This window comes from Equus caballus, chromosome 28 (genome assembly GCF_041296265.1).
Source record: "Equus caballus isolate H_3958 breed thoroughbred chromosome 28, TB-T2T, whole genome shotgun sequence".
Lineage (NCBI taxonomy): Eukaryota > Metazoa > Chordata > Mammalia > Perissodactyla > Equidae > Equus > Equus caballus.
The window spans coordinates 41128746-41146200 of record NC_091711.1 but is presented as its reverse complement, the minus strand read 5'-3'; the positions used below and the strand labels follow the sequence as shown (position 1 = coordinate 41146200).

Sequence of the window (17455 nt, the reverse complement as noted above, 5' to 3'; positions counted from 1 at the left end):
CTGGTACAGAATACTTAACCTTTCTGTGACTTTCCTCCTCTGTAAAATGGAAATACTGCTACCTCCTAAATGGTATAGTATGGTTCTGATAAATAACCCACGTAAGAGGCTTATACTGTTACTAGCACAATGCTAATAAAAATTTATGTTAAATGGAAAAACTGTGAAGTTCAAAGACAGGACCTCAACTGGCCTCACCATTAATAGCTCATCTCAGCAATTATTTTTAGGAGAACAAACCAAAAAGTTCTATTTGCAACCTTCCCCTCCCCAGCCTAGAAATCAGTACTATGTCCTCCCCTACAAATCCTTTATAACTGTAATGTCACTGTAGACTGCACAAGTACACGGACCCAGTCCTTTGTTGGTGGATCTAAAAGTGATTGCCTGAATTCAGAGCAAAGATTACTATTATGAGGTTCTTGGCCAAAAATGAACTTTTTTCCACTTATGGAAATTTAACTAACTTGGGCCTAAGAGGTCAGTCACTGTTAAATGACGGTGCTGGCTTAGGTTAGAGGCAATGTGAGGGGCAGTACATGCCTTTGCCCTTCTAAAGCGGTTAAGTAATTTTGAGATGTGTAGCACAAGCACATGGATGACACTTCTGGGTGGAATCATTTTTAATATTTAAATACAAAAAGTGAGCACTAACCTTTTTTTCTCTTTTAGACTCGCACACAGGTCTAATAGCCAAAATGTGCAGAGGAAATGAGCTCCTGCTCTGTCCTCCACAGTCCCCGTCCTGTGGTCAAAGCTGCTGCCGGCCCTCCCTCCTTTCCAACCTACATCGAGATTCACAGTGGCTGCTTTTACACTACAGCTGTAACGCGTTTGTATCTTATAGTGTGTGCATGGCCCTCCCTGACAGCTCCATTCTTCAAAACAAAACAGTCACCTATGGTCAGGGGTACATCCTTCCCAATGGCATCAGTTCCTACCCCACAATGGGAGAGTGGGGAGATCTTGCAGTCAGGAGTAATTTAGTGAAGGGGTGGGATGCCCAGAGCTGGAGTAACTGTCTGCATTGCTGCACTCTGGTATCAGAGTGAAAGAGAATAATTCAGGAGAGCATGGAGGGCACAGTTCTAAGTTGGGGGCTCTCTCCATCAGATAGTGTGGAGAGAATTCTCCCCACCAGGTTTAGATAGATCATTGTGCCAAAGTTTAAAAAGAAATTCCAAATAATCAGCAGTTCAAACACTATTGAATTTTCAAACTTCGCCCACCAAGACAGGTCAAATATAGCAGTGACAATCTAGAGCTTTCCAGGAAGTGAAGGTAGAGCCCCTGGCATTCCTCCTGACAGCCCGGTGTTAGGCCCTAGAAGTATCTGGAAAAGAAAAGGAGAGGTGTAAGGCATTGTGCAGGCCTAGGGATCTCATTTTCATCATACCTAACAGGGCATGCAGACGAGGTCTACAAAAACAATGCTGAGAGCACAGGCTGGGTCCCAGTTGCCACCCACACACTAACTGCTGGTCCACCCAGGTGCTGGAGAAAGAAAGAACTTGCGTCTCCACCACTGGCAAAAAGCCCAAGGTCTGGGCTCACCTGCCGTTGCTGCAGTTGCTGCTGCTGTTCCATTTGCAACTTCTCAGTCTCAAAGACGACAGGAAGAACCAGGATCATGAAGGAGGTGGTCCCAATCCACAAGGCTGCCCTGGAAAACCTGCAGAGGGAGTGTGAGCATGATGGCAAAACACACAAACAGCTTCACCGAGGACGAACCAGCAACCAAACCTCTCACGCTTTACTCAGTGTTTCTGATATGTGTCTTCTACCCAACTCTTGCACCAACTCCTCCCCAAAACAGGAGGAGCAGTGCTGGCGGCTGTACATCTAGTGAGAGCAGTTTCAACATTCCCCCGAGTTCTTACAAAGCTCCTTACGCGTTAATTATCTCACACAGTCTGAAATGATCCTCACTTTACACAAAAGGAAATTGAGACCAGGAAAGGTTAAGGTACCACCAGTCCAAGGTCACTCAATGATCCAGGTGGCAGGCTGGCCTCCAACCCAGGTCAGCCGCCTCCAGAACCCGCGTTCATTCACGGCACCTCAGTCACCCCAGGCACACCCCAACGTCTTTGCCCTCGTTCCTTACCTGTACATTTTCTGAGCCACAAAGAGAGAGAGATCAAAAGTGGCTCCAGCCGCGGACCGGACCCTCTCCGGGAACATCTCCGTCAGACCCCAGAGCCTCTCCGACAGGGTCTCATCTAGCTGTGGTGGACGAGACGCGGGTCTTCGCCGAAGCAGCAGCAACCCGCCCCCCCTCGACGCCAGGACACGCCGAGCCCCCTGGAACGAGGGAGCCCCGGGCCCAGCGGAGCCCCCAGCCCCGCCTCCCGGAGAAGACGCCTCCGCTCCGACCTCCCCGGGCTCCGCGACGCGCCCTCGCCCCAATCCCGCAGCACGCGGAGCCCACAGCCCCGGGCGGGCCGCTGCCCGCCGTGCCCTCGCTCCCCGCCCCGCCCCGCCCCGCCGGGCCCCAGTACCTCTTCGTCGTCCTCCTCTTCCAGCTCCTCTTCAGTCTTCTCGGCATCGCCTTTCGGAAGCAATTCGTCCGGGGACAGGGGCGCCCCAGGGCCGGAGGCGGCGGCGGCGGCAGCCATGACTGTAGGGGGACAGCGGAAACGGAAGAGAGGAGACGAGTGCAGCGCCGCCGGCGGACAGAGCTGCCCTTCCGGTAGCCTGAGGCTGGCAGGCTCGGGGAGAGCGACGCCCTCTGCCGGCCGTCCTCCCCGCCTTCAGCCAAGTCGGCGGGGCCGAGACTGAGTGGACTTGAGAAACCCCTAGGAAACTGTTGAGGTGCGGAGTCGGACTGCTTCCGCAGTAATTCTGTGCCGTGGGTTTAGGGTGGCCCAGAAACCTGCGTTTTAACAAGCCTCCTGGGGATCACACTTAGACAAACGCTAATCCCGTTTCATCTCCCTGAGAAGGATGTTATTTGGTAGGAGTAAATTAGAAATTTGGAGGTTTATTGGCTTTTTGGGGAAACGGCAAATAAACAGTCCCAATGAACCAAAACAAAGGCGAGGGTTAACACTAAGTACCAGGCATTGTGTGCGTGCGTGTCACAGAAACCTGAGGTAGGACTGTCGTCCCGTTTTAGAAATGAGGAAATTGAGGCACAGCACAAGGCTGCCGCAACCATTTCTGCAGGACAGATTTCTAGAAGTGGGTTTGCTGGCCAAAAAGTATGAACTTTTAAAAGTTTCCTAGGTATTAGCCAATTGCCCTCGAAATTATATCACATACTTTCACAATAGTAAATGGAAGTGTCCTTTTCCTCACACCCTCCCCAGCATTAGGTATGATCCCTATTTTAATTTTTTGCCTATATGATAGGTGAAAATGCTTCTTTTTCTGTGCCCCACAAGTTATTAACACAAGGGTAATCTGATATGAGGCTTTAGCCAGCTGACCACAGACACGGAGGCTCCCTGGACTGGGCAGTCCCGATCCTCATCTGATGCATTATGACGCAGCAATGAGACTAGCCTGTGCTTATGTATTAGGGGGCAAGGCGTTTGCACTTTCCCTGATACGGTGCTCAGTCCTCTTCATCTTTGCACAGGGCAGCTCTGACTACACAAAGTTTTCGTGTCACGAATGCTTAGTATATGACTCTATTATACAAAGTTCAAAAAATGCAAAACTAATCTATGCACAGAAGGATAGAGTTCCCTCACGGGGTGGGTAAGACTCAGGAAGGAGCAGGAGAGTGGCTTCCGGGATGCTGATCAAGTTCTATTTCTCGAGCTGGGTAGTGTTTACATGGCTATGTTCATTTTGGACAATTCATCAGGCTGTACACTTACGAATTATACTTTTTGCATGTGTTAAAAGTATTTTTTTAAAGCAGGCTAGCTCTACATAAATGCATGGGCAGCTTAAGAGCCCAGTGCTGATGGCTTTTAATTCTTTTATGGGCTCTTTGAAGAAATGCTGGAAGAGCAACGCCCTTGAAGGTAGAGAAGGCAATCTTAGGCGGAAAGAGCAGACATCAATGACTCCAAGTGGAAAGTCACAATGCTAATGTGAAGAAGTTTGGGGAAAACATTAACCAGTTAATTTTGTGTATATTCACAAGAGCAATACATGATTTTTTAAAAACCTATGTTTAAGGCTAAAAGAGCTCTTTCAATAATTATAAAATTGTCAAGGGATAAGAAAAAATGTTGGGAGTCATGCAGTGCCAAGTATTCAAAGTCTTACGAGTAGATGAGGTGATCTAGAAACGGCTGAGTAAGAAGGACAGAGCCTGTGGAATCAGACATTTAAAAGGTCAGGGGGTACCTAGTCAAAATTGCAGACAGAAAGTACAATGGTGGTGGCCAGGGGCTGGGGAGAGGGGGAAATGGGGACTTAGGGGGTACAGAGTTTCAGTTTTACAGGACGAAGAGTGATGGAGATGGATGGTGGTGATGGTTTGTACATTATGAATGTATTTAATACCACTGACCTGTATGCTTAAAAATGGTTAAGATGGTAAATTTTATGTTGTGTATTTTGCCACAACAAAAAATGTTTTAAATTAAAAACATAAATCAGAACTATCAAAAAAAGAGGTCAAGGGGGAAGGGGAGCCTTCTCCCATCCTGAGAGGTTCAGGGAGGAGCTGCCAGAGGAGGAGGAAAACTGGACGAGCGTGGCTTCACTCAAGCTTTCAAGGAGAAATGCCCAGTGGCAACAAAGAAGACATATGGTAAGACTGATACCAGGCCAGGGATCACAGTTGAAGGACAAGGGGACAAGGATGCCACCAAGTGAGTGATGATGCCCCATGCTAGGCACAAAGGTGACTCTACCATTTGGATGGAGATGGGGTCTTCTAGATCCCGGCCCCTGAGCTCCTCTCATTCCCCATCCCTCAAATCCATGCTTTCCACCTTTCCTGTTTCTGAGCTGTCAGAATTTGACACTGGTAGTATAATAATTCTTATTTGGGTCAGTGGAGGACATAGATCTCTTTGAGAATCTTAAAAAAGCTCTAAGGCCCCACCCAACATACTGTGCACATTAGCCCATATCTGTACAATTGTGCCTATGGCTCCCCTTGTTGGCCAAAACTAAAATTTCCTCTGATTATTGCCTCTAATCCTCTAATTTCTATCTCTGCTCTTCAGCAACAGTTCTTCCCTAATCTGACACTCTGCACATTCACAAAATTGTTGCAGTGATTACAAGGGACACTAACTGTCAAGTAGATAGCACTATTTACTTGGGTGCCACATAAGTAGTCGATTCGGTTAATAAAGGCTTTGAGGAAGAATTTTAGCCAGAACCTGAAGGATGTATCTGATTAAAAGATAAGGTCTTGAAAGCATATAGAATCTCAATGGGTAAAAATGAGGGTCAGGGTCGTGAGACATGGTGATCTTTCCCCTTTTCTCTTAGACTTTCATTAATAGGATTATCCTTGACTCGGCTCCCACCCCACATCCATCAGCAAACACTGGTGGGCTCCACCGTCAATTCATGTCTAGAATCTGACCACTTCATCTCCTCTATGCCACCTCCCTGGTCCCAGCTTTGCCCCCTACAGTCTTTTCACCACATAGAAGCCAGTGGGATCCTTTTAAAAACAAGTCCATCCTAGCATTCCTCTGCTTAAACTCGCCAATGGCTTGATTCTCTTATCATTCAAGATAAAAGTCCTTCTTCACGGCAGTACTGTCCCACATACTGGCTCCAGCACTCTCAAGTGCCAGTGATGGAGCAGAGGGGTACACACATCATTGTGACAACCAAACCTGCCCCTCAGGATTCCCAAGATTTCAGTCTCGGCTCCATCCTTTCCAGCTGTGTCAGTTTGCTAAGCTCGTTTCTTCATCCAAAAGCAGGGGATGATGATAACAAACTTGAAGAATTCTCCTGAGAATTAGAAATAGGCACTTGGCATCAAGGGTGCTCTGTAAATGGTTGCTAATGATGCTGGGCTAGGAATAAGCCAACTCTGAGTTTCTCCTATTATCTGTACCTGAAGATCTGAAGATTTACAGCCTGCATATATTTGTATCCTTCTCCAATTCCTTCTGAATTATTCTCTCCTATATCAGAAAGGTCAGGGGCTGGAGCTTCTTTATCTCTCCCCCATAGAGCTGGTCCTAAGGATGGAGTACAGGCAGCAGCCTCCATTTGAGGCGGTCCCCCACCCAGCTCCTCTCCTACACCTGGGCTGCGAATCAGCAGGTTCCCACACTTCCACTGTATGACCCTAGACCAGTTTCTGAACCTCCTGGAGTTTGGTTCCTTATGTGCAGACAGACATGCTGATAGTCCCTGCTTCACAGCGCTGGGCTCAGGAGGAAATGACTCAGCAGCCATCCCCGGTCTAAAGCCCTGGGCTCCATGTCCCCACCCTCAGAAGTCAAGCCCTCCCGCCTTGACTTTGGGAGCTGGATTCCTCCTCCAGCCAGAGAAGTTCGGCTCACACTGACTCAGGCACAGATTCCCACTCTGGGAGTCCAGCTCCCCACCCAGCCACTCGGCCCCTGTGAGGTTGGGCTGGTCCCAACTCCCTGAAGGAGGAGGGCAGGAGAATTTGGGCAGAGAGACTATTTCTGTTCCAGGTCAGCCTCTGCCAAGCCCAGGAAGCTGCAATGTTTTTCCTGCAATAGCGACATTTCCCGACAACCTAAAAACTCTGCCTTTGGACGGAGCAGCAGAAGCTTAGACTCCAGCTCCATTTACTTCTCCAACAGCTGATGCTTCTTTTCTCAGTCACTTTGGTCACAGAGAGATGACAGAACAACATTTAATTTTTAAAAGTAGTGTAAACAGGAAAGTAGCACAAAAATATAGTGTTGCTGTGGAAGGCTGGTTCTTGCTGCTGAGAAGCTGAAGCCTGACGAGGTTGTGGTTTGGGGAACGAGTATGCTTTAAAGGGCAGAGAGAGTGGCCTGAGGGGCAGAGAACCAGGAGAGCTGCTCGTCTGAGACCCCTCACGCAGGGCTCTTTAGAACTGGTGCCACACCCCCAACCCCAGCAGGAGGGGATGAGGTGATGAACTCCAGCTGCTTCTCCCAACAGTGTCTGTCCCCTGAAGGTGAACGTGGGACACGTGTATGTGTGTGCTGAGTGACTGGAGAGCACCCAAAGTCTTAGCATCACCCACACCTCCCTGAGGCCTTGTTTACAGACTGGCCTCCCTGTGCCGCGCTGCCAGAGTACATTCCTACTTCCTGCCCTGGCCTGGCATCCTGGTTTCCTCCGTTTTGTTGTCACCTTTCTATTGCCAACCCAAGGGTACCAGTGCCTTTTGGCCCCATTGAATGATACTCTCTCCTAGGACCTAATCTACTAGTTTGGCTAAAAAAAACCCTCAGCCACATCTTACTCCTCTGATCAATGGGTTTCTCCCTATTCTCCTAACGAATGTGTCTGGGGTCATCATTTTCTCCTCCGGCTGACACTCTTCAGCTCATCCAGCTCCTTCTCCATTAAGTGGGATTCGGCAGTGGTCTCAGAGAGCTGAAAGGAAAGCAGCAGAGCGTTATAAAGAAGGAGATCTGTGGGCTATGTTTCAAGTTTGCGAGGCCAGCCCCGCGTGCTGGGGAAAGGCCTCCTGGCATTTCTCTAACACTGCCAGCCTCCACAATGGGAACCCCTTCGTAACTGGGCAGAATGTAACCAGCTGAGGGCCCAGGGCCTCAAGTACGTGAAGAACATTCACAATCCACTCTATCAACATTTTTGATCACCTAGGATTGCATGGCACTCACTACGTGAGGACAGTGGGCCTTAGCGGATGAAAAAAGCAAATCTTGGTGATTCTAAGGCTAAAGGACTTGAGTCTGAGTTGCTTCTGAACTGTAGCTCACATAATGGTGATTAGGGAAAAAACTGCTTGAAAAAGAATGCCGCTTTCCCCATCAGGCTCTTCTAGTGGCCTTTGGAGTAGAAGGTGGAAGACACTCAAGACAGGGACAGAGAGAAACTCTCTGGAGCTGAGGTGAGCTCACTGTGAAATAGGAGGTACAGCTCCTGAGCAACACCCTATGCCAGGCACTCTGTGTGTACTGTCAACTCACTACGAGGTAGAGCCTACTATCATGCCCATTTTATTGCTGAAGAAACTAAGTTTCTTCACGCAGAGCAGTTACATAACTTGCCTTAAGTCACACAGCCAGTGGTGGAGCTGGGTAAGGAACCAGGCAGTTTAGTTCCAGAATGCATGCTTTTTTTTTTTTGTCCTGAGGAAGATTCATCCTGAGCTAACATCGGTGCCAATCTTCCTCTATTTTGTATGTGGGTCGCCACCACAGCTTGGCTGACAAGTGGTACAGGTCCACACCTGGAATCTGAACCCGTGAACCTGGGCCACCAAAGCAGAGCATGAGAACTTAACCACTAAGCCATGGGGCCGCCCCCCAGAATGCATGCTCTTAACCACTGCTGTGTATGCGCTCCTGTCTCTCAATCAACTTTCACCTGCACCACTGAGCCCAACAGGCTGATGGGTTGTTTTGGTTTTTTTTTTCAAGATTGGCCCTGAGCTAACATTGGTTGCAAATCTTTTTTTTTCCTTCTTCTCCCCAAACCCCCCCAGTACATGGCTGTATATTCTAGTTGTAGGTCATTCCACTTCTACTGGTGGGATGCTGCCTCAGCATGGCTTGATGAGCAGTGCTAGGTCCACACCCAGGAACCGAACTGGCAAACCCAAGGCACCAAAGCAGAGCACACAAACTTAACCACTTGGCCATGGGGTTGGCCCCTGATGGGTTTTTTTTTTTTTCAGGAAGATTAGCCCCAAGCTAATATCTGCTGCCAATCCTCCGCTTTTTGCTGAGGAAGACTGGCCCTGAGCTCACATCCATGCCCATCTTCCTCTACTTTATATGTGGGACGCCTGCCACAGCATGGCTTGCCAGGTGGTGCCACGTCCGCATCTGGGATCTGAACCGGTGAATCCCAGGCTGCCAAAGCAGAACGTGTGCACCCAACCGCTGCGCCACCAGGCTGGCCCTGATGGTTTTTTTTTTTTTTTAAAGATTTTATTTTTTTCCCTTTTTCTCCCCAAAGCCCCCCAGTACATAGTTGTATATTCTTCGTTGTGGGTCCTTCTAGTTGTGGCACGTGGGATGCTGCCTCAGCGTGGCTTGATGAGCAGTGCCATGTCCGCGCCCAGGATTCGAACCAACGAAACACTGAGCCGCCTGCAGTGGAGCGCGCGAACTTAACCACTCGGCCCGGGGCAGGCCCCCGATGGGTTTTTAACAGCCACAAGAAACCGACACGAACGCAGTGTGCCCCTTGGCAGGTTTGGGCAATGACTAATGCCCACTTGGTACGGGACAACTCCAAGCCACGAGGAGACTGTCCTTCCTGGAATGCCTTCATCCCAACCCCCATTCCTCCCTTTATCCTTCCACATTCAGCTCAAACATCCCTTCCTCTGTGATGCCCTCCTGACTCAACAGAATCACTGTCTCCCTCTCAAGTGCAGATGTCAGGCACAGACTGACTGTTGCCGTACACGAGGCACTGTCATTATGTTTACTGTCCATCTCCCCACTAGATGGGGAGCCCTGAGGGTAGGGACTGGGTCTGCTTTGTATCTCTGGATTCAAAGCAACTTACGTGGGCAAACTGGCATCAGCTGGCTGCAATGACTTGAGGGGGCGCCCCCTCAGAAGGCAAGCCCAGGCATCCCTTCCCATTGCCTCGCTCACCATGTCCAGCAGGATGTCCACTTTCAGCCGCAAGAGATTGTTCTCTTCCTCCAACTGCTGGTTCCGCCTCCGGAGGCGCTGAGCCTCCCTCCGGTCCACACCTCCACTAATCCCTGTCTCTGGGGGAAGGGCAGAGCCAGCAGTTACGAGGGGGGTTTCTTTCCACAGGCTCGTTGGACAAAATGGCAGGAAATTAGCCCACCTGCTATCCACTGGCCATTTTCAAACTTCAGGCTTTGCCCCGCCAGGTTCATAGTGGGAGTTCCATAGTCAAGGCCCAGCTCCACCTCCCGGGTTGACCGATCCAGCTGTGGGCGAGACACTGCATGAGGCCCAGTGCCCCTTCCATTAACTATACAACCCCAGCAACTCGTTCCTTTTCTCTAATAATTACCCAGCAGACTTAATACTTTTTTTAAAAATCAGAAAATCAAATAAGATACAACAAAAACTCTTAAACTATAAGAGAGAAGAAATGTATCACTTACATAACAGATGTTTTCCAAAAAAGCTATATATGCTGAAATTTGTAAACTGAATTATTTTACAGCTACTAGGCATTTAACAGTTAAAAATCTTACTGTAAATTTTTAATAAAGTGAAAAATCCTTTTTAAATGTAATGAGCCCCTAAATTGTCATTTGCTTACTATGGAGCTATATGCCAAGGAAAAGGAATAAAATGCTAATGCCCAATTAGTAGTGGCAGCTGTTCTTTAATGTGTTTGCAATGTTTCTACAGCTCGCTCAGCACCCACCCCACATCAGGACTGGGCATTCAGAGAGGAATGCGGCTGGCTCTGCCCCCGAGGAGCTTGGAAACTGCCTTGAGAGCCGCGGCATACCCTTCTGAATGCCATTAATGGTGGCAAAACATCATCCTTTGACAATGAATTTCATTCTTAGACATGACTAAAATCGATTCCTGGCCAAGTCTTGGGAATAAAGTGAAGTCAAATTGGATAATAATATTTGGAGCCAAAAACCATAATGAGATTAACTGTCTTATTAGGTTCTTGAATTGGCTCTAACAAAAATGCCCAAATAGGAGTTAAAAAATGTCTTTAGCAATAGCAATAATACGAATGAAAGGATACCCTCCTATGAGGATGCCTCTGGAGGACCACACTTTCCATAAAAGACCCGGCTCGACACTGCAGTCACCCTGCAGGCCGGGCTGAGCCCAGGGCCGACACTCACATTGTGTAGGTTGGAGAGAGAAGCAGACTTCCGAGGGGGCGTCTTCTTTGGACTGAATGTATTTCCAAAGAGAGGCATCTTCGGCCAGAGGAAGGAAAGATCAGTGCTCCCTCCTCCTAGCGTCAGAAAAAGCCAAGGGTGAAAACATTTGGGTCACTTTATGCCACTGTCCTCCAATCATGAAAACACACATCTTTTGCTATGGCTATTGACAGTCCTGGTAATATCTCCCATGCTCACTATTAATATAATTAGTAATGGTCACTATGTGCCAGGCAGTGTGCTAAAACCTTTGCATGCAACATCTCATAACTCACAACCACCCTTTGACTAGCTCCTTTTATTATCCCCATTTGACAGATGAGGTATAGAAAGACTAAGGTTTTAAGTGGGAGCTAGTATGTGAATGCAGGTCTGTGTGGCTCTACACTTTATGTTAACCACAGGCAAGTGCCTAACTTGCCTGTCTTAAGTTTTGTCACAAGCTGGCATCACTGATTTAGTCTAGAGACGGAATACAATCCTGACTTACTCCTGTACACTGGTAAGAATCGACCTGGGGCAAGAGCCTCTGCATATTCTCCATCTTAAAGAAATGAAGCTGTATTTACACTACACTTTTGGATTGATAATAGTGCCCCTCACTCAGCCCACGTGTCAGAAGGTCACCTGTCCTGTTTGGCAGGTGAGGTATCAGGAGAAAGGAGGCCCACAGCACGGCCGAGCTGACAATGGCAGCCATACTCTGCTTTCGGCATATTGCAACCTATTGCAATTCACACAGTTAAGCAGATTTACTGCCACTGCCCATTTTTTTGGGAGAGGGAGGGAGGGAGAAGTAAACTTTTTTGTATATTTATGTATAACATAATATAGAAAAGTATACAAATCATAAGTGTATGGCTTCATGAGTTTTTACTATGCATACACACGTGTGCAGCCACCCTCCAGATCAGGATACGGAACATTTCATCACCCCACAAGCCTCGCCCAACAGCTTTACATCCACGGACTTCTACAGTATATCCTCTTTTGTGTCTGTTTTTTCACTCAATATCATGTATGTGAAATTTATCTGTTGCTGTATGTAGTTGTAATTTGTTCACACTGCAGTAAAATATTCTACTGCATGAAGTGGACATTTGGACTGTTTCCAGTTTTTGTCTATTAAAAATAGTGCTGCTGAGACATGCTTGGACGTGTATTTCTGTATACATAAGCATACTTCTTTGCTTCTACACCCAGGGGTGGAACTGTTGCGTCACAGAGCATTCACATACTCAGCTTTAGTAACCACTGCCAGTGGTCTTCCAAAGTGTTTGCACCAATCTACACTCCTACCAACAGTGTATGAGAGATCTTTGTGAACATTTGGCATTTCCTATCTTTTTCATTTTATCTGTTCTGGTAGGTACGTAGTGGTATAGCATTGTGTGTTTAATTTGCTTTTCCCCAATAATTAATTAAACTGAGCACCTTTTCATATACTCATTGGACATCTGGATACCCTCTTTTGTGACATGCTTGTTCAAGTCTTTTGCCATTTTTCTACTAAGTTGTCCATCATTTTTTAATTGATTTGTAGGGGTTCTTTATATATGCTGAATACCAGTCCTTTGTTGTATATATAGAGAATACTGAAAATCTCTTCTCTCAATCTCGGACTTGCCTTTTTGCTTTCTTATTGATTTCTTTTTGATTAAAGAAGTTCTTAATTTTAATGGAATGTGACATCAATTTTTTTAATGATTAGTGTTTTTGTGTCCTATTTAAAAAATTTTTACCTCCTCCAAGGTCATGATATTTTCCTATATTAACTCTGGAAATTTTATTGTTTTAGCTTTCACATTTAGGACTATGATTCATCTGGAATTAATTTTGCATATGCTGTGAGACAAGGGTCAAGGTTCATTTCTTCCCATATATTACTTAATTTTAATTATATCATACAAGCAGCTTAAAAAGATTCTTTCTAAGAAACTGTAGACTGAAGGTAACAATGAAAGCACAAGTGAGCAAAAAGGCAGGAGCAGAGCTCTCACTTTTCCTGCTCCTGGGTATCAAATCTCCCTTCACCGCATCAGGAGATAAAAACAGCAAGGAGTTCATCATATCTGACAACAAGGTGGCCCAAAAAAGAGGGAACTTCTCAAGACTATTTGAAACAAGGCTTTATATCAACTATCATTAAAAGATAACTCATAGTATGAATCCATCACAGTTAGCAAGACACGTAATTCAATGAGAACATGAAGGAAAACTGTTGTCTTCAGTGATGGAGAAATTAATATCACCAAAATTAATGATAAAAGTTTAGAAGCTTCCTTGGAGACTTTACAATATATAATACAGATGTATATGTATATATGATTTATAAATAAATTAATAAAAATGAACATAATTAGAGGTGTGCTCATGAAAGTTTTACAGGTGGGATGTGTTTGTAATTAAAAACAGCAGCAGACCGACATCCTAGGGGATGGCATTTGGGCCTGGGCACAACACGTTAGGACTTGGACAAACCAGAATGCTTCCAGCTTGGTGGTGGACAGGACAGCAGTGGGGACCAAGATGCTGAGGGAATCTGAGGCTGTGCTACCATGTCATCCAAAAACGGTGGAAGGCCCTGGCATTGTTTCTGCCGGAGAAAAGAAAAAGGGTGGAAGAGGGACAACAATTAATCTTATATCTATAGAGGGCAGAACAAGAATGAAATGGGAATATCCAGGAAGAAAGATTTAACTCAAAAAAAAAAAAAAAAGGCACAGCAACAAAGACTAACTAACATCACTTCCTGTGTTTCCACTATGGGTTGGGCCCAACGCTGGGCACACTACATATATTTCTTTTATTCCTTGCAGCAACCCCACAAGGTAGGGATTGTCCCATTCATATCAGAGATGAGAAAACTAGGGCTCAGAGAAGTTAAGCAGTTTTCCCAGGTCCACAGCCATGGTCAGTTGACTAAAGGTTTATATCTAATTATCCTTGTATTAATAACTTGTGGGGTACATCATAAAAAGAAGCACTTTCATCCATCATATTGGCAAAATTTAAAAGATGAATAGGGGCTGACCCGGTGGCATAGTGGTTGGGTTTGCGTGCTCCACTTCAGTAGCCCAGGATTCCCATTTTTGGATCCTGGGTGTGGACCTATGCACTGCTCATCAAGCCATGCTGAGACAGCATCCCACATGCAAAATAGAGGACAACTGGCACAATGTTAGCTCAGCCACAGTCTTCCTCAAGCCAACAGAGGAAGATTGATAACAGATGTTAGCTCAGGGCCAATCTTCCTCACTCCCCAGCCCCGCCAAAAAATGAGTAATACCCAATGGTGGTGAGAGTGTGGAGAAAAAGACACTTTCATTTACTCTTAGTGGAAACATAAGATGCTATAATTCTTTCAAGTGCAATTAGGCAAAATCTAACAAAATTATAAATGTGCATACTTTTTTGGCCAGCAAATCTACTTCTAAAAATTTATCCTCCAGGGGCTGGCCCCGTGGCCAAGTGGTTAAGTTCGCTCGCTCCACTTCGGCGGCCCAGGGTTTTGCCGGTTCGAATCCTGGGCGCGGACATGGCACCGCTCATCAAGCCATGCTGAGGCAGCGTCCCACATGCCACAACTAGAAGGACCCACAACTAAGATACAACTATGTACCGGGGGGCGCTTTGGGGAGAAAAAGGAAAAATAAAATCTCTAAAAATTTATCCTCCAGAAAGAACTGGACATGGTCACACAAATGTTCTCTATTGTTGCTAAGAGTGAAAAATATGAAACAATCTAAATTGTCTACCAGTGGTTGGTGTAGCCAAATATATTGTGGCACCTTCTTATAACAGAATACTACACAGCCAGAAAGACAACGAGACAGCTGTATATAGAGTGACCTGAAGGAACCCCCACACACGCTAACATTCAGAAAGCAAGCTGCACAACAATGTGTGCTACAATCCCATGTGAGGAGACAAAAAGAAAAAAAAAATCAAGAATATATATGTGTATTTAACAAACAGAAAAAGATCTGTAAACGACACACCAAACTGCTCACAGTGGTTAAATCTGGGAAGAGGAGTAGGATGGCTGACTCAAATGAAACTGCCATTTTGTTGGTAAAAAATGGTCAGATGGTGGCAATTTCGTATGTTACAATACAAAATTATATTAAAGAAACATACTTCTGGATTTAACGAATTATTACAATTATAATATATTCATGTGTTACTCATGAAAAAACAAAACAAACACATGAACCAAAAAAAACCCCAAACAATAAAAAGCATCCTCTGCCTCTCCAAGCATCTGGAGACATTTGGAGGGAAAATAAACCAAGTTGTTCCTGCGAAGCCCCCAGTTGTGCTAAGAGCGCTGTGCCTGAGCACATCGCCTGGACACAACAAACCCACTTCTAGGCCTGGCTCTGCCCCTTAGTTGCCTGCTAAACGTTGGCCAAGTTACTTGATTTCTCAGGGTTTTAACTGGGGCACTTCACTCCTGACCTCACTAATGCTCATAACCCTTGAGAACTGTCATCAATATATTACAGATGAGAAAAAGGAATAGTCTGGATTAGCTGATGTTAAGTCGGATCCAATAATCCACAGACCACTCTGGCTGAGACCCTGGGGTTCTGGGACATTAGTGTGGACAGGGAGGTCCCAACTACCCCCTTGGCCCCAGGCAGTCTTCTTTCTAGTGAAACTCCCTGGGCAGAGATGGCTCAGCACAAAGGAAGTGAAGGGAGAGCGGGCGGGTTCCGACCATGCTCTGCTCCTCACGCGCAGTGGCACCCCAGCACTTACTTCTGCTGGGCCTCAGGCTTCCTCATTTGTAATCAGACACAACAATAGTACCCCACTCATAGTGCTTTAGTGTTTATAAAAAACGACCATTGGTGGTGAACACGATGCAGTCTATACGGAAACTGCAACATAACAACGTACACCTGAAATTTACACAATGTTATAAGCCAATAAAATTAAAAAAAACAAAATTTAAACCTGTGGCATTTAATGCTCACAACCACCGCTGGAAGTAGATCAAGTAAGTATGTCCCCATCTACAGATCACAAAACTGAGGCTCAGAGAAGTTAAGTAACTTGCCCCCAGTCACAGCGTAGGAAGGTGGTGGAACTGGGCTTCAAATAAGGTCTGCTCCGCGCTGGTGGCAATAATCACTTCATCGCTGTGCAACGCTTCACAGTTTGCAGTGGGCCGTAAAATACGCTCTCTGATCTTAATCTAACAAGAAGCTGAGCGGGCGGTCTTCGGCTTTCAGCGGATTCTCAAAGGGACTCACGTCCCGCAGAGTTCAGAGCCGGCCACGCACACGGCGCGCAGGGACCCGGCCACCCGGGGCTGCCGGACTCAACGAACGGTGGTGACAAACGTCCACTCGCACGCCGTCATTTAATCACCCTCAAGCCGACTCACGGGGAGGAACTACTACCCCGATTTACAACTGATGACATGCGCTTGGAGAAGGGCGGCGACGGGCCCGGGGTGAACCCGGCCTCTGGCCCCTGACCCGCGCCCTCCGGCCGCTCCGGCCACGGGGAGGCCCTGGGTCCCCTGGGTGACGCCCGAGCGTCCCACCCGTCCATGGGCCCTGGGGGGACGCCAAGCTCGGAGACGTACCTGACGCGTCCCCGAAGCCGGGGTCCAAACGCACCCGGACACCTCCCGGGTGCCGCCCGCCCTGGCCCGTCACCCACAGCGACCGCGGCTCACAGGCCCCTCTGCCCCCCGCCAGCCCGCCGCGCGCACGCGCAGCCCCGCCCCGGGCTCTACCACCGAGGCGGGGGGGTGGCCGGCGCGGCGGGGTCCCCAACGCGAGCCCACGCGAAGCAGCAGACAGGCTTGAGGACTGTCCTCGATGTCTTAGGTAGATTCTACAAAAGGAATGTCTGATGGGGCCACTTACACGCCCCAGGCTACACGCTAGGACGAGGAGCTACACCCGCCCTCCCCGCACGCCCATCATTTGGTCTCCCCGGCCAGGGGGGGAGGGGCCGTCGCCGTGGTAACGGCGTCTAGCGGATGCAGGGGAGGCTCGCGGCTGTTCCTTTGTTGCGGGAAAGCGGTGGCTGCGCGGGCGTTGCCTGGAGAACGCCGCGACTCACAGTGGCAAAATGGGCCTCTCCCCGACGCCCCTCCTCCCCTGCCTCCTCCCTGGCCACAAAGCAAAGGGCACCCCTTCCTGGTGGATGTCGGGGCAGCGGTTGCCGGGTGTCCCATCCAGAGTTTTGCAGGGTCCCCTGAGGGACCCGTGGCGGAACCGACCCCAAGTTCGTCGGATTCCGCCTCTGTCTTCAGGTAAGACGGACAGACGGACGGTGACCCGCCCTGCCCGCCTCCGCAGGCCTGCCCGCTCCGCACGCCCCGGCTTTCGTCGGCTTCCAGGGACCGCCTCAAGGTCTCCCAGTGAGCAAGGGGCAGAGAACTACTCAAGAATTATCTCTAGATCTTTTAAAGTCCTAACAGGACTTGGTTATTGGTTCCATTTGATAAATGAAGACACTCAGGATCGTTCGAGTGATGATTACCGGGTGCCAATGGGTGCACCA

At 47.8% G+C, this 17455-nt stretch overlaps 3 protein-coding genes across 5 annotated transcripts in view; 1 reads left to right on the top strand and 2 right to left on the bottom strand.

Moving 5' to 3' along the window:
- Nucleotides 1-608: 608 nt before the first annotated feature.
- TOMM22 (translocase of outer mitochondrial membrane 22) lies at nucleotides 609-6116 on the bottom strand. Its single transcript, XM_001501614.7, has 5 exons — nucleotides 5990-6116; nucleotides 2502-5883; nucleotides 2108-2226; nucleotides 1555-1672; nucleotides 609-1333 (listed from the first exon to the last, which is right to left on the bottom strand). Exons 2-5 carry the CDS (start codon nucleotides 2616-2618, stop codon nucleotides 1259-1261), a joined length of 429 nt encoding a protein of 142 aa, XP_001501664.1. The 5' UTR covers nucleotides 2619-5883; nucleotides 5990-6116; the 3' UTR covers nucleotides 609-1258.
- A 634-nt stretch (nucleotides 6117-6750) lies between these two features.
- CBY1 (chibby 1, beta catenin antagonist) lies at nucleotides 6751-16670 on the bottom strand. Of its 2 annotated transcripts, XM_001501599.6 has the most exons (6): nucleotides 16527-16670; nucleotides 13409-13523; nucleotides 10886-11001; nucleotides 9889-9994; nucleotides 9687-9805; nucleotides 6751-7482 (listed from the first exon to the last, which is right to left on the bottom strand). In XM_001501599.6, exons 2-6 carry the CDS (start codon nucleotides 13485-13487, stop codon nucleotides 7402-7404), a joined length of 501 nt encoding a protein of 166 aa, XP_001501649.3. In that variant the 5' UTR covers nucleotides 13488-13523; nucleotides 16527-16670; the 3' UTR covers nucleotides 6751-7401. The 2 variants fall into 2 exon arrangements, with proteins under 2 accessions (XP_001501649.3, XP_005606696.1); XM_005606639.4 differs by lacking the exon at nucleotides 13409-13523.
- A 226-nt stretch (nucleotides 16671-16896) lies between these two features.
- FAM227A (family with sequence similarity 227 member A) overlaps nucleotides 16897-17455 on the top strand; it is an 83185-nt gene continuing 82626 nt past the window's right edge. For both annotated transcript variants that reach the window (XM_070253625.1, XM_070253624.1), the window contains exon 1: nucleotides 16897-17204. The gene's annotated coding sequence lies outside the window, so the exon portion shown is untranslated. The remainder of the gene's footprint in view (nucleotides 17205-17455) is intronic.

Excerpts from the sequence above, each read along its gene's own strand:
- TOMM22 (XM_001501614.7), bottom strand. The coding sequence starts at position 2,618 with ATGGCTGCCGCCGCCGCCGCCTCCGGCCCTGGGGCGCCCCTGTCCCCG. Across the intron at positions 2,227-2,501 it reads AAGAGGAGGACGACGAAGAG|CTAGATGAGACCCTGTCGGA; the intron begins GTACTGGGGCCC and ends CGTCCACCACAG. Across the intron at positions 1,673-2,107 it reads GTGGCTCAGAAAATGTACAG|GTTTTCCAGGGCAGCCTTGT; the intron begins GTAAGGAACGAG and ends CTCCCTCTGCAG.
- CBY1 (XM_001501599.6), bottom strand. The coding sequence starts at position 13,487 with ATGGTAGCACAGCCTCAGATTCCCTCAGCATCTTGGTCCCCACTGCTG. Across the intron at positions 9,995-10,885 it reads CTCTCTCCAACCTACACAAT|CTGGATCGGTCAACCCGGGA; the intron begins GTGAGTGTCGGC and ends TCTCGCCCACAG. Across the intron at positions 9,806-9,888 it reads AAATGGCCAGTGGATAGCAG|AGACAGGGATTAGTGGAGGT; the intron begins GTGGGCTAATTT and ends CCCTTCCCCCAG.